Source organism: Branchiostoma floridae, chromosome 4 (genome assembly GCF_000003815.2).
Source record: "Branchiostoma floridae strain S238N-H82 chromosome 4, Bfl_VNyyK, whole genome shotgun sequence".
In the NCBI taxonomy this organism is placed as follows: domain Eukaryota; kingdom Metazoa; phylum Chordata; class Leptocardii; order Amphioxiformes; family Branchiostomatidae; genus Branchiostoma; species Branchiostoma floridae.
This window is the reverse complement of record NC_049982.1, coordinates 33,980,420-34,001,803: the sequence shown is the minus strand read 5'-3', so window position 1 is coordinate 34,001,803 and position 21,384 is coordinate 33,980,420. Positions and strand designations below refer to the sequence as shown.

Sequence of the window (21,384 nt, the reverse complement as noted above, 5' to 3'; positions counted from 1 at the left end):
ACATACCCGCAGTAGATGGCAGTGAGGTCAGCTGTTGGAAGGCCGTTCCGTCGCAGTCTGCACAGTAGAAACAGCCGTCTGCTCCCCTTTGTCACCATACTGTCCACTTGTGCGTCCCACCCAAGGTCCGACTGAATCTGGAGACCAAGTAGTCTCGCTTGTGTCACCACGGTGAGCACCTTACCTCCCAGTGTAAGGACTGGGGCTGGTGGGGGTCGACGCATGAAGCAAATCTGCATAACTAAACACTTTTTGGGCTTCAGCAACATGTGGTTTCTGTCAGACCAGTTCTGCAAGCTGTCTAACTCATCCTGCATGGATGAAAGTGAGTCAATCGGGCGGTTTTCTCCCAGGTTAAGGTCGTCGACGTACTTCCAGTACTCGCTGTTTGGTGTCCCAGCATCGTTTTAGGTCACGACTAGAGTGCAAACGTCGAGAAATATCTCAACAAGGAAGCATCCGATTAGAAAGCGGATTTCATCTTCAATAGCGCACAAAGAAACTACGTTAACTGAAGGGACTGCCCTAAAGATCAATAAATAAATGATATAAAATTTACCCGGCCGGAACTTGAACCCTAAGTTTTAATCGCAACATTAAGGTATCACCCTACCCCTGTCTTATGGCTAAGGCTAGTGTTTAGGCCACGACTAGGGTTCAAACGTCTAGAAATATCTCGAGAAGGAAGCATACTATTGGAAAGCGGTTTTCATCGTTCAATATCGCACAAAGGGACATTTCTAATGATATAAAGTTTACTCGGCCGGAACTTGAACCCTAAATTTGAATGACAACATTAAGGTATCACCCTACCCCTGGCTTACGGCTAAGGCTTGTGTTTAGGCCAAACGTCTAGAGTGCAAACGTCGAGAAATATCTCGAGAAGAATGTATTCGATTGGAAAGCGGTTTTCATCTTTCAAAAGCGCACAAAGAGACCTTTCTAATGATATAAAGTTTACTCGGCTGGAACCTGAACCCTAAATTTGAATCGCAACATCAAGGTATCACCCTACCCCTGGCAGCGGGGAAAGAAGTCCTGGGTTACAAGAAATCTAATCTCCAAGCAGATCTTGCTGTGGCAAATGGGAAGGAGTTTAGCCGGCGGAGGAGTTATTGGCCACAGCGAAGATCTGCTGCAGAACGCACCGGTCAAAGGCAGCGGGAGGAGCGATCTTTTCAGAAACGTGTTTCTGCTCCTCCTAGTATCCACTTACCTCCAACGTGAAAATTGGCTAAATTTGGCCAGGATTATCGTTTTACAACCCTTCCGAGCCAGTATCTGGGACAAAAGCGGCGAGCCGCGCCAGTTCACAGCGGGGGCTTCCCCCCGAAACCGCTGGAGCAGACTGCATCACAGCGCACCAAGACAACGTATCGACATATGAAATTATCAGTTGTACACAAATAACAAGTTATTATCTAGTTGTTACTTGTATATATTTTGCAATAAAAGCTGCGTTTTAACTAAACACTTCCTGTGTCATTTTTTCATGTCTGCAACTTCAAATCTTTACCGGGCATATACGCTTGGATTCGGTTCAAACTCGGACCCACGCTCGTCAGATCTTCGCTGTGGCCAATAACTCCTCTGCCGGCTAAACTCCTTCCCATTTGCCACAGCAAGATCTGCTTGGAGATTACAAGAAATCCCCCCGAGAAGCTTGGATCAGCGATCACACATGGAAGCTAATAAGCGACAGAAAAGCAATACACCAGAAAAGGCATAGGGCATGCCTGTAGCCAGGAGTTTGGTTGAGGGTACTTGGGGGATCACCGCAGGCGCGAGCTGCCTAGGAGTGTCCGGGGTCATGGTCCCCCGGAAAAATTGAAATCTTGACCCCCTGAAACGCTATTTCCTGCATTTTGACTGGCAAAATCTGCTGGAAGACTAAGCCAAGTTTAACGGAATTTCTATTACAGTGTAAGCCGCTTAATTGCACATCCAATTTGCCAGCGAATTCCGTGCAATTATCCGGCGTGTGCGATAATGCGGAGTTGGTCATTTGGACCGCATCACCACGGTCGGAGGGGCCGAGAGGTGGTATGGGAGGTAGTACAACGCATAGTTTATTTACGCGTTACAGTAGTGCTGTACCCGTTGTGCTCTGGACGTCATAAACATGTCTTCACGAAACATCGTACTGCAATGCACTTGAAATCAAAACTAAAAGGAAGTTACTGTTTACGTTATTAGCTTCCTGATCACGAAACTAAAGCACTGCACCGCCGAAGGCGAGTGTTATGTCCGTCTGTAGGCCCCGAGTTGCTGTGTTGTTTCTGACTGACTGCCAAGAACAGAAAACCACAGCATAAGTATTTCCCCGCGACCCTAATTACGTAATTAGACAATTGGACAGATTTGAACATTTGTTATTGGGTATGTCGTAGCAAGTTGTCTGCCAAATCGTAATGCCGGCGGGCGTCTCTTCATGGTGCCGACCCCACAATATCGCCTTCTTTTGATCCCAATAACAATTTCACACATGTTGTCAGTATAGCGACTTCACAAAGGCCGTTATCGTCTTATTTGTACCGTGTCTGACGATTTGTATCACGCATTTTCAGTCAATTTGCCGACGATGTTTGACAAATTTTCGTGCAATTATCCGGCGTTGGTGATTTTTTGTCATGCAGATAAGCGAGGTCACTATTATTATAAACAATGGAGTGAATGGGAGACGGTTTGGGACTTGGGGATTCCGTGCAATTACCCGAAGTGTGCGTTTATCCGAGGTGCAATTAACTGGCTTCCACTGTATTTATAAAGATCACAGTTACACAAGGCTTTCGGCGTAAGCCTTTAAGGGCGACTCCCACGAACATATTTTCACCATGTCTGACAGCGAAGACGCGAGGCGTCGCAATGGAGGTGCGGGAAATTATGAAACCTGGACCCCCTGAAACGCTATTTCCTGCAATTTCTGGGGCAAATTTTGCTGATAGACTCGCTTTATTAGATTGAATGAAATTTTCTATCAGTGAAAAATGCCAGTCAGTCCGCCTTTGAAACAAAATCTTGGGCTGTAAAAAGCGGACCTTTGAGCGTGAAAAAGTGGACCTTCTGGCATGTGTGGGGGGTTCTTCCGAACTGAGGGAAGCGAGCCAGTAAAAATCCAGACAACTGCTATCTCCGCTACCCAACATCTGCTTGGAGAATACGTAAGCGCTTTGAATTCGCATTTCCCGCCAAAATGCGGTCGCCCACAGGTCAGATGTCACAGGTCATCCAAGTTTTCCAAGATGGCGTGTGCTGAAAAATTCTGTGATGAATTTTTGGCAAACAGTTCTTCATAATCGCCTCCCTAGACGTTGAACACATTCTAGTCTCATTTTAAATTACCTCGAAAGATTTCTAGGTCGTCAGGAGGTTAGAATTTTGACCGTTTTGTCTCTAGCTAGATTCAGATTGTGATCGAAATACAAAACACATCATGGCGTCTGGATCGTGTGATCCCGGAGATCAAGCCTTGATCAACAACATTGTAGATCACCTCAAGTCACAGGGACTCTTCGATCAGTTCAGAAGGGATTGCTTGGGCGACGTGGACACAAAGGTAAAGGTCTTTAACCTTTTTCCTGTAACCGTTCGTTGTTGTTCTCCTCTTGACGTTAGAGGAGTGAATGGAAGCCTGCTCTAGCAACGTATCGGTACGTTTCCTTTCTTTACTTTAGCCTCGAAATCCACCCGGTACGTTCTTAATTTCTTAGCTGTATAACGGGTACTCGTAACATATCGGTCGATTTTGGTATGACGCGACAAAGTAAATGTTGTATTACTACAGTATATTCCCGAATAAAGTACACACACCAATTAACCCTTAACGTTTGAGGACGGGATAAAATTCAGGGTTGTTCCTAGCCGGGGCGACTAGAAACGAAAAACGTATTTACTTGTAAATTATATAGACGTAAGTTTTTCTTTCTAGTCGGGGCGGAGCATATAGGGGTAAACTGTATATGCGTATCCGTTCCGTGGAGATACCTTTTCCTCCGGTTTTCTGCACGTCCCTGGCTTCCCTGGAGTCTTGCCGGGCCGCCATTTTGCCTGTTCGGCAGCGCTCCCCGAAATGTTCCGAAGCCTTCTCGTCTTCTGTACTCTGACTGAGGGCTCCGTGGATGTTCATGGCAATGATGGGAAGCAAAATGATATTCCCGGGAAATTTATTTTGTTTGTATTGAGGGAATTTTCGCCTCACGAGGAACACACTTTTTTTTACACAGTTACATGATGACTAAATTTGACAGACTTCCATAGTGTTTTCTCAAGCTTCTTTGATACAAATAGCTCCAAAGTTTCTTTGTTTTTTAACCTCCTTGCTCGGCGTTCCATGTTCCCTGGCTTTATGTTTGCCAAGCCAAAATGCTCTCACGTATTCCTTGCCGCAAACGTCGCACTTGATAGTCTTTCTTCCGCCGGCCGCAGCGCTAGACGTTTTGACGCCCGCGGCGATCAGAACAATAGGAACTCTCTCCTTTGTTTTTTTTAACCTCCTTGGTTACACAGACTAAGGTTCAGACAGATCTGTGGGACTGAAATGTAAAATGGAAAAATTCAAATAAAGTATGCATCTCTTCTCTACCAATTTTGAACAGAGTGTGGGTGTTTTCCATGAGTTCCTTTTTTTTCAGTTTCTATCAATTGTTTTTAGGAACAATATGTAAAGTAGTTTTTAATGGTCTTTATAACAATATTGATAAAAGTGCAGCTATGTCTGGTAAAGAGGCAACATTCAGCCTTTAAAGCAGTATTCATGGCACATCTTTTTGAAGTGGTCTAATAAAAGTAAAACAACAAAATGTTGTAATCTATTTGATATTGTACAATGAATGACATGCGTTTACACGATATCCCAGGCTTGACTGAAAAACAGGTCAAAGGACCAGTGTGCATTGTCCTAGAAAAACCAATTAAAGGGCTGAAAGCCATGGCTTACCAAAACAGATAAGACCCTTTTGATTTTTGTACCATGACGCATGAAAGTCAGTTCTATAGTATGGGCAGCTTGTCCTACATGTGTGGATTTACATGATGTAGTATATTGGGTATTGTTGGCAGATGCTCTGTTGTGACTTTTCATATGGAAATTTACAATTGGCATTTGACTATGACTTACGGAAAATAATGCTTCAATGAATTCAGGATAACAGACTTTTGGAAAAATGTTACAATGTCACACATTTGATAATGGAGCCCTTCTCCCCCCAGCCAGCCCCCCCCCCCCTCCCCCAAAAATTCTGGACCCTTGTGTATTTTTCTGAAATCTAGCTAGTCTACAGGCAACATTTGCCCCTGAAAATGCAGGAAATGTCGTTTAAGAGGGTCAAGATTTCTCTGGACCGTCCTTGGTGGTGACATGGTGAAAATATGTTTTGAAAGTGTCATCTTAAACATCTTTTTCACTTATTTCACTTTTCCATCATCTGAGACTTAGCTTAATAGTTTACTACCAAAATATGCCTCTCAAATGCAGGAAATGGCATTTCAGACTCAGAGGGTTTGAAGAATTTCAAAATTTTTCCTAGACCTCCCGTGACGGCTCAGCTAGAAATGCCATTTAACTAATTAAGCTTTAATCAGCCAGCAAAATTTCCCCTTCAAAATGCTGGAAATTGTGTTTTAGAGGGTCAAGAACACAATTTTTCTAGGATTGTTGTGCCTTCTGCGCTACTCATCCCTAACATGAGTGGTCCTAATCCCGACCTATGTTCTACACAAACGTGCAGTTGTTCTGTACAGGTGCACTTGACACTAAACCCTTCTGAGCTGAGCTTCGATCATGTTCAAGACAGGTATAAAAAATTAAAAATGTGTGTAATTTATTTTATGAATTTTTTGTCATTTGAGCTGTGACGAAAACTGTACATAGGTTACAATGTGTTGTATATTGTGTTAAATCTTTGTGGTAAATATGTCAAGATTGTTAAAAAGATGTGCAAATACATGTATACATTTCTTGTATATGCTTTAATGTGTAGGTACTAAATCTATAAATGTATTTCATTTTGCCGTCCCCATCCAGCCTGCATACCAGAACCTACGGTCTCGTGTGGAAACTTATGTGTCCAACTTTCTTGGCAACCAGAAATGGGAACCGAGTCTGAACAAGAACCAGCTGAGAAACAACCTACGCCAACAGATAAACCAGTCAGTACTCCGACATCAGTGTTACAAGATCAGGGCTCCAAATACTTTTTTCTGCATACCTGCACTGGTGCAGGTAACGAATTGCACCAGACAAATTTTGCCTTCACCACTCTGAATTTTGGAAGTATGGATCATACTAAAATTGTTCAGGAACCATTGCTATTTTTTCTTTTATGCTTTATAGGTGGTAACAGTCAATGCAGCTTATAACAATCCATATACACCTGCATCATAGGACATTTATGTATAAAACCCAGTACATGAACCAGTGCAGGTAAGGTGCAGGTAGACACCAATAATACCTGCACAGCTCCAATTTTACCTGCACTAACATGCATATGCAGGTGGTATTTTGAGCCCTGAAGATACTGTAACCTTCTCTCCCATTCTCCTACTAGTACCCATTTGAACTTGCCTCTTAGAACTATGCTCAGTTCGTACCCATTTCCACTATTGTGGGCCACTAATTTTAACCAGCTGTCAACTTTGTGTTGTCCAAAGGGAAACTTGTTCGGAATAAGGCAAGCTCTGTGTGCAGACTTATAAAAAGTTACCAAATTTGACATCTACAGGATCTGTGGGTAGAGGGCGGTTGTCATCACTGAAAGGAATTAACCCCCAAAACGCTTAGGTGCAGCACCATCATCCTCTTGCTAAAAAAAACAACAACAAACAACAGTTTAATCGGCCTGCATGCAATTGGGCATTTGGAATCTAGGCACTGTGCACTGATTGGCCCAAATAAGGCAAGCTCATTAATATTTATAGCCTTGACTTGTCAATAGTGAGCCAGGTAGCTGAATACTGAGGAAATCAGGTTTCTGTTGGCTCCTCCCATAGAAATGTTTCTATTGTCGTACAGAACACTTGTGGCAAATTTCATCTTTACCACATTTTGCACAATTTTTGCACCAATCGCCTAGACTATTAGGAAAATGGTACTAGTGCACATCCTTATTTTATATGTACATGTGTTTTTCCCATATAGGTCTGGTATCCTATCCACTGGAATAGACCGTGTTATCCACCAGGCTGTTGAACCCAAGATACAGCATGTCTTCAGACCGCAGATAGAGAAGGTTAGTCACCAGAAGCAAAGTCATCTTCCATATGGAGAAAACAGCTTTAGGAAAGAATTGAACAAGGAGCATTGCGATCAAGGGGTGTGTGGTTTCAAAATGTGAAGTTTAAAAAAAATTGTCAAGTTAAAATGGATTATTCTAATCTAAGGCTTTTTGAGGGGCAAGTTTACTGTCAGACAAGACATGGTTGATGATTGAAGACCACACCCTCGGTCCGTCGAAAGAAATGAGGGGTTAAATTAAAGTGTAATTGATAATTTCCCTGACTCACTTGTAACTATTGTACAAAAATGAACCTGCCCATTTATCAGGCTATGTCTTTCTGTAAGCCTTTTCACTTCTGAAATCAACTCTGTTTTTCTTTTTTGTCCCTGGGGTGAAGTGAGGTACGAGACCAGTGGTCAGGGTCGTGGATCAGGGGTGGGCTGAGTTAGTTTTCAGTAGCTGACTTTCTTATCAACCAAGATTAATCAACTTACAGTGCTCGAAATTCATTTTTGGGAATAGGTGCACTGGTGCACCCAACCTAGAAAATTGGGTGCACCAAAATATTTTTGGCTGGACGGTGCACCATATCAGATAAAGAAGAATATCAGAATAACCTAATTGCAAACCTACTAAGTTAGTACTAGTAATTTGAACGGAGCTCTTCAGAAATCGGAAATACTATGACAGTCATTTTATTGTCTTTCTAACACATAGACGTCAAGAATATGGTGCTTAGGCCTAGGAAAAAAAATGTTGTGTTTCCTGTTTCCCGACCGACCCTAGAAAAACATGCCGACCCTAGACTTTTTTTTGGGGTAAGGCCATGTTGATTTGATTATATGGATGACATCCGCGCTCGCACCAATTTTCGGCCGTTTCCAAAAAAAAAAAAAGTTTTCCACCACACAATAAATTGTGCAAAGCAGCTGTAAAATGAGCACAAATATTCCGTAGATTGAAAAAAAAGTATCAGAAAACAGATAATTAATCATAGTCTAATGCCATAGAATGCCAAAATAAATCTAATAAGATGTGAAAGGACAGAAAGAAAAAAAATTTTCTGTTGCAATGGTAGGGGGAGGTACCAGTACAGAAATTCAGGTCCCGTTCAGGTCCAGAGGAAACTTGAGAACTGGCAATACTCAAAACATTGGTAATTAGTCAGTTTTGCTACAAAGGAATCTGTTTGGTGGACTATTGGACTCCCAATAGCATTTAAAAATCTCTCCAAGTAATAAGGCCTAACTGTCTTTGTACCTTTGACTGTAGAAACTTGGTACAATTGACTATAAACTCTACTTGACTTCGCTCTTGTTGTCTTCTTGGCCCCCCGGTAAGACCCCAAATGCCTGCCGACATAGTGTGTCCATTTTGTAATTGGCGAAACCTGTTCCTCTGATTTTTTTCCAGGTCTGTTTTTTTCGGATTGGTCCTAAAAGAAAAAAATGTCTTGCACCCGTATAATGTACTGGTCCCTACACCTAACTGTTGGTATACCATACTATGTGTGTTTAGTCCTATGTTCAGCCTTCCTGGCCACTTTGATTTCATACTGGAGGCAACTTTTTTTTTTGGCCAAACTTTTTTTTTATTCGCTCGTTCGCATCAATTTTGGAGCTCCCAGAGGATGTCATCCATATGATCAAATCAACATGGCCTAAACCGTTTTTTGGACCCAGAAGTCCGAACAATTTCAAGAAATACTAAAAGTCATTTTAAACATCTTACTTTACTATGGTCACGGAAGGGGGAAATAGCCACAAATCAAATTAGATTAGCCTACAATAAATGCTTATCCGTCCCACTGTGTAAATGTCGGTTCCATTTTAGGTCAACAATGAAAATTTCCTATGAAAAAAATGAAATGTTTAATACCACAAGGCCGATCGGGAATGGAGCTCCAGCGGAAAGTCCTCAGTTATCCTCGTAAATTTTCACTCTAAATGAAGAATCAGCGCTCAGAGAAAATAATCATGGGACAAACAACATTTTTTCTTTCTTGTGCGCGGGTATTCAATCCATTTTTCTGTGTTTGAGACGCATTTATGTGTATTTTATTTCCATCTAAGGAGGAACATTTAAAGTAGTACAAACATGCATCTAGCATGTCTTGTGTCTTGTCTTTGATGAAAAAGGCATTAAAAATAACTATATATTCATATCTAAACATTGTTTAATAAACATAAGATTAATAAGTAAGATATCAACTTGGCAGGATCTGGTGGGTGTTTCATGTTTTGTTTACTGGGGTGTGAAAAGGGGGCCTGGTAAGGCTAAGGTCATATTTCCAGAAAGGGGCCCGACTGGGCGGCTTTTGGGAACGATATTAAAGTATGATATAAAAGAAAACAACAACACAAAACGGACCAAAAATAATTCAACAGCATGCATTGTGCATATTTATTGGCATAAACTTAATTTTTTCGTTTCTGCAAACAGCCCAGCCGAGCCCCGGGTAGCAAATATGACGTAGGCCTAACCAGGGCTGTCTCCAGCTTTAATTTTTTTGTCCGACTCATTGTTTGGTAGTAGCCTGGAATTTTTTTTAAGGGAAGCGAGTGTAAGGAGCCCCGGTAAAAATCGAATGGTACCCAGGCTAGTTTGGTAGACCAAGTTGTTGATTTTTCACTTAATTTAAGGTCAGAAAAATATATTTTCAACAGTTTAACGTCATGAAGTTAATATTATTGGGACGGATGGGGTAATATTTTTTTCTGTCCCAACAAGCAAATTTCAGTCCTGAGGCAGAGGGACGGGTCCTGGAGACAGCCCTGCTGGTAACATTCGTTGAAGGGCAGGACATCCTCAAAGTGACATTTGCAGTCTAACACTTGTGTGTAGTGTAGAATTTGTTCCTGTGCTATCATGCATTTCAGTTTTACGTTGTAAACTGTATTTGCCAGGCCAGAGTCAGGCTATAGAGATGGGACCAAAGTCTTAAAAAAAAAAGATCATCCCTACCTACCGACCCTAATTATTATCTCCATGAAAAATGGAGATATAGTTTTGGGTGTGTCTGTGTGTGTGTGTGTCTGTCTGTGTGTCCGGATTTTGTAGTGAGCATAACTCAAGAACCTCTGGATGGATTATGATGATATTTGGTTTGTGGGTAGGTGTTGCGAAGACAAAGGTCAAGGTCAATTTTGGGCCACCTGGTATGTGACCTTGGTACTGCAGCAGAAATTCATTTTTTGGATCTTTTGAACTGGATGTGCTATGGTCTTGATTTTTGGATGGCAGATAGCTTGTGACATAAGGGATATGTGGTGTATATTTGGTCCCCCTAGAAGGTTGCTCTGGAACTGCAGGGACATTTTTGTCAAAATCTTCTTAGGTGGATAACTGAAGAAGGGAACAACAAATTTACATGATATTTGGTATGTAGGCAGCTTTGACAAGATGCACATCATCAAGTGCAAATTATGCAACTGACACTTAATTTGCATATTTGATGAGGAAAATCTGTATTTGCAGTGTTTCCTTTATAAAACTCAAATACATGCAATATATGTAGTTTTTGTGGCAGGTGGAACATTATCAGATGCCAATTATGCAAATAAGTCCTTAATTTGCATAATTAATACAAAGTGTCATAATTTTTCGTGTGGTAATGATTTGACAATCAACATAGTGACCAGCGTAGCTTATTTACATGTGTACATAACTAAGCATAGATTATGCAAATGTGGAAGTCATTAACATGATCAGACTATTTCATGGAGATATGAGGTCTCCGAACTCTTGTTTTTTCAGGATTGAAACAGGAAACACAACATTTTTTTTCCTAGGCCTTACTTAGTATACTGATATCTTAACATACATAAGCCTATGAAAATATTTGGGTGCACAGCCCCAATTTTGCAGGGTTGAACAAGTTTTCTAAAATCCACTTGTCCTATCTGGCAAGCACATAAAAAATATACTTGCCCGAACCAATTTTTCACTTGCCCAAAATTCAAATGTCACTGTACAACAGTTACTAGTATATGCATTTTCACTTCCAGCAATGGAATTCTCTGTAGGCAATTGCTTGATGTCATGACTGTAAAAAGTAACAAGTATATCAAAATTGCACTAAAATCAATGGAAAAATCTTACTTACCTGATCGGACAAGTGGGATAGGACATGCACTTGCCCGAACAGCACTTTCACTTGCCCTGGACAATAGGGCTAGTGGACTTGTTTATCCCTGTTTTGGGTGCACCTGGGTGCACAAAACCCCAGTATTTCGAGCCCTGACTTACCATACTTTGTCATAAAATAGTTAATAGTTGTGGCAAGTTTTGTATCTTTTGGTAAGGCCATGTTGATTTGATTATATGGATGACTTCCGCGCTCGCACCAATTTGCGGCCGTTTCCAAAAAAAAAAAGAAGTTTTCGACCACACAATAAATTGTACAAAGCAGCTGTAAAATGAGCACAAATATTCCGTAGATTGAAAAAAAGTATCAGCAAACAGATAACTAATGCCATAGAATGCCCAAATAAAAGAAGAAGATGTGAAAGGAAAGAAAGAAAAAATCCATTGTTGGTAGGGGGAGGTACCAGTACAGAAAATTCAGGTCCAGAGGATCATTTCCAGGTCCAGACCCGAACCTGGGCCTGATTGTCTGTGGAAACTTGAGAACTGGCAATACTCAAAACAACGGTAATTGGTCAATTTTGCTACAAAGGAATCTGTTTGGTGGATTATTGGACTCCCACTGGCATTTTAAAATCCCATCTCCATGTAATAAAGGCTAACTGTCTCTGTACCTTTGACTGTAGAAACTTGGTACAATTGACTATAAACTCTACTTGACTTCGCTCTTGTTGTCTTTTTGGCCTGCGGTAAGACCCCAAATGCCTGCCGACACAGTGTGTCCATTTTGTAATTGGCTAAATCTGTTCCTCTGATTTTTTTAAGGTCTGCTTTTTCGGATTCGTCCAAGAAGAAAAAAAATGTTTTGCACCCGTATGATGTACTTGTCCCTGCACCTAACTGTTGGTATACCATACTATGTGTGTTTAGTCCTATGTTCAACCTTCCTGGCCACTTTGATTTCATACTGAAGGCAACTTTTTTTTTTGGCCAAACTTTTTTTTTTTGCTCGCTCGCATCAGTTTTGGAGTTCCCAGAGGATGTCATCCATATAATCAAATCAACATGGCCTAAATAGGAAAGCAGACTTCAAAAGCCTATAATTAACAAATCATTATGCTCTGGTTAAACAAGAAATGCTTTTAAAAAAAGCTGTGCCTTGCCGCATATTTCATGTTATTTTGGTAAGTTAGACTAGATTCTACGCTTAAAAAATCCCGAGTTACACATGTCGCCCCCCTCCCACCCAAGTTCCTACATATGGAAAGCTTTGGTGACTTCTCCAGGTGCCAATCCAGTCCCAAATCTTCTTTTCACACAATACAAGCTCTATCAAGGACATTCATAGTCACAAATGTCTTTAAAAGGACTTAATGTACTTACCTGGCTACTAGTCCCCAAGTTGATATTGTTGCTATGTGCACCTCTTACGAGGATGAACTGAACTGAACTGAACTGCTATGTGCAAAGAGCGACACCTAGCAACTTCAGTAGGAAATGCAGCAAAAATCCCCGAGTGTACTAGGGGGATATTGGAAATTTACCTCATTATCATAATTTATGTCAGATGAATTATAATATTAAACACATTAAACAGGTTTTGTAAAACTTTTTGACCCACAATGAATATGCATTATTTTTTATTACAAAATAAGTTCCTTCTGATGCAATTTGTGATATATCTTTATATAAACATGGTGAGTTAAAGCGTAGATTTATTACGCTGGACCACATACAGTAACATGCGTCTAGAAGAGAGTTTTAATACTTGCCTGGAATGTACCATTGTCTAACTAAGCCATGAAACTCGGCAAGGAAAGAAGGGCCTTTGGAAGGGGCTTTGGAAGGGCTGGGTTAACAGGTCCATCCATTGAACCATGGAAGAAATCCAGCGGAAGGCCTTGCCGCTGCGCGGCAAGGCAAAAACAAAGAGAACTATTATATAACTGATGTGGGCAATGAATTATGACAAGATCTAGAGAAAGATGGATGGAGTTAGGGAATAGGTGTTCTAAATATTTTCTTAACTTAGTGCACAGAAATTGTACAAGAGAAAACATTCAAAATTACAAATTTCAGAGAATTCTTTCACATGCAATCTTAGACAAGCTAACAGAAGTTTACTCCTCCCTTAACTCTTTTAAAGATCCCCAGTTCCCCTGACCCCAAAAATTATCAATACCTTTTCCCCAAGGATTATTATAGAATACAAATGTATTGTCAGAACAGAAAGAACAGAAGCAGACTTGTGAGGGCCTTATCACAGAAGATGAATTACTCAATGCTGTTAACTCCTTCTCACTTAAGGTAAAATAACAGATACATGTATTATTGATAAAGACCAAAGTGGATTTAGTCGGGGCAGATTGGTGAGAATATTAGAGGCATACACGATTTGATTGACCATTATGAAAAAGAACAGAAACCAGAACATATTTTAAAAAAAACACTGATTCTATAAGATGGCACTTTATTATAAAATCATTAAACTTTTTAACAGTTTTCAGCTTGGGTGAAAGTCTTATATATACACATTTACATTAACAACATGACATTAAACAATGGATATATATCTCAACCTTTCCATTTATACAACGTAGTGTGGAGTTAGACAAAGATGCTCCCTCAGTCCCTACCTAGTTATAATAGAAGTGTTAGTAGAAGTGTTAGCTATAAAGGTTCGTGGTAATAGAAATTTGATTGGCCTGTCCATTCTTGGAAAGAGTACTAGTTTCTCAGTAAGCAAATGAATTACAGATGTATGTCACTGAAATGTATCTAGTACGTGTATAATGCATTTCTACCAAGCAGCTTCCTTTGGAACTTCAAATAAGTAGCGTAATTGGAAATGATGAAACCTAACAGCCTGGTCCCATGCAGCATGTACATCTACCTATTGTGCAAAGCTGGTGTGTTACTCCTAATTAAAAGTAACTCCTGGTTTAATGGTTGTGCAGAATGAACATAAAGAAACAGCAGCAGAGATTCTTTTGTACCACAGTTGCAAATCACTTTTCTTGACTGAAACCTGCCTGTGTCTGCCTTCTTTTATTGTCAGGTTGTCCATGACTATGTGGAACGACCTTGTTTTATTGTCAGGTTGTCCATTCATGACTATGTGGAACAACCTTGTTTTATTGTCAGGTTGTCCATGACTATGTTGAACGACCTTGTTTTATTGTCAGGTTGTCATGACTATGTGGAACAACCTTGTTTTATTGTCAGGTTGTCCATGACTATGTTTTATTGCCAGGTTGTCCATGACTATGTTTTATTGTCAGGTTGTCCATGACTATGTGGAACGACCTTGTTTTATTGTCAGGTTGTCCATGACTATGTTGAACGACCTTGTTTTATTGTCAGGTTGTCATGACTATGTGGAACAACCTTGTTTTATTGTCAGGTTGTCCATGACTATGTTTTATTGCCAGGTTGTCCATGACTATGTTTTATTGTCAGGTTGTCCATGACTATGTGGAACGACCTTGTTTTATTGTCAGGTTGTCCATGACTATGTTTTATTGTCAGGTTGTCCATGACTATGTGGAACGACCTTGTTTTATTGTCAGGTTGTCCATGACTATGTTTTATTGTCAGGTTGTCCATGACTATGTTTTATTGTCAGGTTGTCCATGACTATGTGGAACGACCTTGTTTTATTGTCAGGTTGTCCATGACTATGTTTTATTGTCAGGTTGTCCATGACTATGTTTTATTACCAGGTTGTGCATGACTATGTGGAACGAGAAGAGGAGAAGAAAAAGTGGGAGGAGGAGCGACGGAGGGCAGAAGAGCTTATCAAGACACGCCCTGAGCCACTGCCAATCAAGATGGAACCATCCCGTTCAACCAAACAGGACTCCCCCCACGCTAAACCCTTCAGAAGTCTACCAATAGACTTACCCATACCTATGACTTCTCATAAGACTGAATTCCCCACCTCTACAAAAACCAGAGACATGGGGAGTGGGGAAAAGTCCGGGAAGAGGGCCATGGATTCATCACGACAAGGAAAAGGTGAACTGTCAAAGAAGCGGTCCACATATGAGATGAGCTGCCAAGGCGATAGCAAAAATAGAGAGGGAAAGAGTTTACCTGAGGGGAAAATACATAGCCCGGAAAGAAAGAAAGTTGCCGTAGAACAAAAGGGTTCCTCTGTTGGTGAAGTCAAGAAGATAGATCCAAGACTGGAGTCCACTAAGACTGTCCAAGAATCGAAGTCTCCAGTGAGCTCTGGTCAGAGTATAGAAACAGATTTGAAGGATCCTAAATCTTCAGCACCAAGCCAAACAGTGCAGGGAGAAGTAGGTGATATGAAGAAGGCAGTCTTGTCATTTGACCACAAAGCAAGCGACAAAGCAACAAAGATTAAACAGGAACCTTCGAGAGTTTGGGAAAGTGGGGAGAAGTTGCAAATGAAGGAAAAGTCGGAGTCATCATCAAAAACGTCTGATCGTTCGGAGAAATACAACAAGCCAACTAAGCCCCTCAAGCTTTCAACAAAATCTGAAGACTTACCTAAACCAGCCAAGGTTCTACGAAAAGACGACTCTCCTAAGCAAGACAAGAAGAAAGAGGACTCACAGAGGCCTCCTAAGACCTCCAAGTGTGAAGATTCTGCAAAGCCTTACAAGATTCCAAAGAAGGAAGAAAGTTCTAAGGCCTACAAGGTTCCCAAGACTGAAGATTCCTCCAAGACGCGTAGACGGGACGACTCTCCTAAACATGTAAAAATGGTAAAAACTGAAGACCCTTTCAAAGTATCTAAGCTGACCAAATCTGAAGACTCCAGCAGATCACCAAAAGTTTACAAGAGTGATGATTCAAGCCGACCAAGCAAAGTGCCAAGAAAAGAGGATGTTTCCAAAAGTAGCAAAAGTGACCCCACAAAATCCTCAAAAGTCTTCAAGACTGATATGTGTAAATCTGATTCAAAAGTAAAATCTGCCAAAGCTACAGATGGTAAAGTTCAGGGAGATGTGAGGTATAAGTCATCATCCAAGACAACTTACACAGAAGAGAGTAAAGTAAAGAAAGACCTGATGTCAGCACCAGCAAAGAGTCAGGAAGAAAAAAGGCAAAAAGAGAATGAACAAGAGGACACATCAAAAGTGAGAGATGACAAAAGAAGTAAAGAAAGGGCAGAATCAGAGAAGAAAAGGGAAGAAAGGAGACTGAAAGAGAAGGATCTTACACCTAAAATTGCACAAGAAAAGAAGGGAGATGACAAGGAAGCTACAACAAAGTTGATCACTGAGAAAATGATGAAAGGTTGTGAAGCAGAGTCCTATAGCAGCAAGGAAAAGAGATGCAGAGCTGATGAAAAGGTAAAAGTACTAGACTAAGTGTTAATAACAGAAACGTCAAAACAGACAAATGTTTTGAATTTAGGCATATCGTCAGTGACGCGTCAGAAATTGTTTATTTGAATCTTTCTTTATTCTTGAAACTCAAATTGGCCTGCAGGCTGCTTTTCATTGAGGTCATGAGGGAAGAGGTAAGAGAAAATATATAACAGAGGAAAATTTTCCAAAAATATCATAAAAATGGTTTAAGTCACAACTTGAAAGTTTCTCTGTGTTGATATAAGCTATTCAGAATAGAGTTAAACTGTAATTTCCAACACAAAAAATTGGACTTACCCCAATTTTTGACTGATCAACTTCAGTCTTTGTCAAGGAATGGGCAATCCACTGTGTCTGTGACGTCATGTAATGTACAAATGTATACTGGTATGATAGTGGTATCACACGTGAGTAGGTGAACAGTGGATCATAAGTTGCAGAAAGTCTATGGTGCCCTATGTCTCTTACATATCTTAGTGATGGTTGTAAAGCTCTTCTTTGATTCTGGTTCTGTGTCAAGGATTCTCACTTTGTCCAGTGGAATCAAGTGTCCAAATACAGTGTATGTGTTGAGAAACTTCTTAGGTTGATGAACTTGGGCTTTGTGTTCAAGGAACTTGCTTGGCCAAAAGTTATCTTCCAATCTATCCAATGTAGGTTTGCTTTCAAGGACTTTTGATGTTTTGGCCTTGGCACTGTGTTTGATATACATGTATGACTTTACATTTTATTCTCCTTAGAGGTTTTGTCTATATGTGCTACCAAGATGTATAAGGGTTCTAGACAGCTTTGAATTCCATGTGACTTAAAAGTCTTTCTGACACCCCATTCATATAAGGAAGCACAATGATCTCTCTTTTTGTTCGCTTTTTGTTCAGTTTTGAGTTACTGAACTGTGATTCTTTTGGTGCCACATTTTTAACACCTTGGGAGAGTTTCTCCTCTTTGTCTTGTGGGCAGCGTTCCCGCCAGGCATACGTCCTTACGTCTTTGGACGCATTTTTTTCTGGAAAGACGCACTCGGCTCGGCTGAATGCGTCCATAAAAAATCTGAAAGAACGGCTGACCTGAACCACCCGTATACAAAATGTATCTGGAATCTTAAAAAAAATCTGTCTTTATAAGAAGGAATCCTACCTTCACAATTCATACTTATACACAATTTAAATTGTTCACTTCCCGGTCCTCGGCACTCCGCGCCGTTATAGGGCGGAGCGCGGCACGTTTTACAACTAGCGGGCCCATGTCCGACACACCCTGCCACGCGCCAGTCTGAGCCGTCCGTTGCGCAATGCAATTTTTTTTGTAGTCCGTGAAATCCATATGACAGTCAGCATTCTTTAACACCGGTACCTCTTCTGATGAGGAAGAAATCTTACGCAGATTTTATATTCTGATATTAACATGATACTTACTTGTCCTCATTTCCATGTATTTGTTAAAGATTTGTGGGTAATACTAGTATTGAACAAACTGTTCTGCGCGAGTGGTGCACATCTCAACGAAAGTTCTCACGCTGTGGGCAGTTGATTGGCAGTTGGTATCTTTGACAACATGCCGCCGGCGCCAAGCAGTCTAGATTGGCCACCAGGTCCAAATCCAATCATCTGAATAGCCAATCAGCGTATGATAAATGTAATGTTATACTCTATCATTGGTCACCGGGGAAAACGTTACCGAGTATTAGCGCACGTGACGTTGTTTGGTGATATTGGTAGCCGCCCGTGTCGTCTGGCAAGTTTCTTCCATAGCTGCTGTCTAAGTTTTAAAAAAAGCGGTGCGCGGTAAATAAGTGAAGAATCCAAAACTAAACACTTTAATTGTTTATTTACAAAATTTCTTTTGTTTCAAAATAGCAAAATTTGCGGCAGAAAAGGGGCCGAAATATTGTTGTCAAGCGCCGATCGAGTCGGCTGTGCACTGGCATTGGCCTCCGTGGCACATGGCGCGGCACGCCCCCCTCCCCACATGGACGGTCGATCGCAGCGCCCAGCAAGCAGGGACGTCTTTTCTGGCTACTGCTTCAAGGCTACACCGGCACTGATCACTGCCAACGACGCAGCAGATCGTCCTCCTTCGAGTAATGTATAACGTTCTTGGGCTATCTAAAAAGAAATCCAGCCAAAGATTTCACGCCGAAAACGGGGTTACCTGAGGTCACAGGAAACAAACGCACGCTCGTGGAAAATGACGACGCGGCCTTGTAAAAATTTGAGTAAAATCATCGTGCAAAATATTTAAAAAAAAAGTGTGATGGTGCCGTTATTTTATCGTCTTGGAAAACTATTTGATGCGGGAGGGCGCAACATCGATCGCACGAGGTAACGTTAGACATTTTTTTATTCAATGACGGAAAAAAAAATTGGCAGAATTTTTCCATGGGCTGACGAACTTACTAGAGCCCTGTTTCGAAGCATCAAAAATCAAAAATTTCCATATAGACATGTCTGGACAAATAATACCCCGGCCAGATCACGGAAGGCTGATTCCCTGTGCTTAAACTTAGTTAAAGTTTTTTAATATAAGTGAGTTTCGGGGAGAGTGCGGTCGTCGATTACTAAATAACGGTAAAAGAGGCAACCGACATCCAATCTCAAGTGCATGATTTTCCTCTCAAATTGCAGGAAATTGTGTTTTAGAAGGTTTGAAAATCCAAATTTTCCGGGGGAGCATGCCCCCAGACCCCCCTAGCATGCGAGCGCCTGCGGCGCTCGTCTCGCGCCTCCGGCGCTCAATGCCCCACTCCCAATATTTGGACGCATACTTTCAAGAACCTGGCGGGAACGCTGCTTGTGGGTCACTTATTTTTAGTTCCTGGCCTGTGAGATACCAGTGAGTTTATGTTCCAATTACAGTTCAACTCAATTCAGAATGATTCATGTTCATTTCATTTCCTTAACCGTCTTTATTTATGTAGGAGTATGAAAATAGGCAAGTATAGTATGGACTTACAAAATACAAAAATGACATAGGAAAGTGAAATGATATTACCTTTTTTCTATTGTAAGTCATTCTTTGAGCCTTTTTTTAAACAATTAAAATGTTTTATGGCCTTTTACCAACAGAAAAGTGACCACAAGCCATTGTCCAGTCATGAACCTGGGGATGAAGACCTGGACAACTTGTCTGTCAGCTCGGTCCACACCAGTGACCTTTCATCCTTTGATGAGGAGATCAGCTCGGTTTCATCAAGCGAGATTGAGAATGAACTCTCTCAACAAGAGGTTTGTTAATGAAGTCTTTGTGTATGGGGGTTTTGTTTTCAGTGTATGCTTTGTTTGCTTGCTTGTGTGTCCGTAGCTACAAATGTACTGGTATGGAATACAGTAGATTGGCAGAATGTACTAGATAGTAACACATTCCTTCTTTCCAGCAGCAGTCTGACTTTGTCACACAGGGACTCTTCAGTCTTCCTCTAGACATTTTTCTTTGTGTGTGAATTTTCTTCCCAGTAATAATCTTAAGAATCATGTTAATCTAAGTAACATTTACTCAACATTAAGGCCTTGCATCTGCTGCTTCCTGAAATGTTCATGGACAGCATAGCTTTTGAGAAAGTTTGGCTGAGGTTGCCCATTGGGCAACCTGGCTGCAAAATGTGTATCAAACACTGATTGATAATACAAAAAAGTTTCAAAAGTATTTCATGGCGATGTAAAAAGTGTATACTAAACTTATGTCCAAATTCGTGTTTTCAAATTGTCTATTTTTGTCCAAAGTATGATACAATCATAAAATGTTAACAGTTTGGGTCGCTGATGTCACATTAACAATAATTATCATCAAAGTCTAGGTTTTCCAAGGGTGAAAGACTTTTGAATGGTTAGACTAAGTATTTTCTTCATACTAAATCATAGATTTTTTTCTTGCTCTTACAGGGTAAGGAAAGGAGTAAGTCTGACCTGAATGACACACAAGGTAGCTCCATGCAAAGTAAGTGACCTCAGATCTTCTGTATATATGGTCAATGAAGCAGGGCTTGAAATTCATTTTGGAAAAGGGTGCACTGGTAATCTAAAGATTTGGATGCACAGGAAAAATTAGGTGCTGTTTACTGGTAAACTGTACCGAGATAGTACCGGTACAATCAATAAGGTACAGGTTTCATACGGAGGAGGTACTTACCACTTACAGATTAAAAAAAAATTGCGCACGTAGACAGCATGCAGTTGCACGTACGGCGGGTTGTGCCCTTAGCTTTACAGTAGACCTCCAGCTTCAATACCCCCTTTTTCTTGGAATTTTCAACAGACAACCTTCTGTATCAGCACTACAAATGAGTGTGGCAGAAACACCAACAAGAAGATGGTGGCCACAAAGAAGAAAGAAGAATCTTTCTTATTGCGTGACATTATGTAGCGGCAAACGGAGCATCGTGATATAGGTGTGAACACTCAAGACATAGACTGATTACAATACTCTGTCGACGGAGGTTGCCCTCCAGTCACAGAGTATCAAATTACACAAGTCTACAAACACCCAATACATTTAATGCAGGTCTAAGGTCTACGAAGTCATATTTGCATAATCATAAAGACAAGATAAAACAAGAAATTTACAAACGCTGAACATTTCATGCAGGTATGAGGTCTCTGAACTCTTGTTAGTTATCAGGGCTCGAAATACTGGGTGCATGTGCACCCAGGTGCACCCAGAATTTGAGGTGTGTATCCAATATTTTTCCTGTGCACCCAAATATCTTTCGCAGGTTTACCTATTATGCACCATATACTATTATG

At 40.8% G+C, this 21,384-nt stretch overlaps 1 protein-coding gene across 2 annotated transcripts in view; it reads left to right on the top strand.

Annotated features, from left to right (window-relative positions):
• The first annotated feature begins 3,186 nt into the window (after nucleotides 1-3,186).
• LOC118412858 (biorientation of chromosomes in cell division protein 1-like 1) overlaps nucleotides 3,187-21,384 on the top strand; it is a 40,255-nt gene continuing 22,057 nt past the window's right edge. For both annotated transcript variants that reach the window (XM_035815901.1, XM_035815900.1), the window contains exons 1-6: nucleotides 3,187-3,556; nucleotides 6,023-6,147; nucleotides 7,136-7,226; nucleotides 15,023-16,627; nucleotides 19,711-19,869; nucleotides 20,524-20,578. In XM_035815901.1, the coding sequence (XP_035671794.1) occupies nucleotides 3,434-3,556; nucleotides 6,023-6,147; nucleotides 7,136-7,226; nucleotides 15,023-16,627; nucleotides 19,711-19,869; nucleotides 20,524-20,578 (2,158 nt within the window). In that variant the 5' untranslated portion in view covers nucleotides 3,187-3,433. The remainder of the gene's footprint in view (nucleotides 3,557-6,022; nucleotides 6,148-7,135; nucleotides 7,227-15,022; nucleotides 16,628-19,710; nucleotides 19,870-20,523; nucleotides 20,579-21,384) is intronic.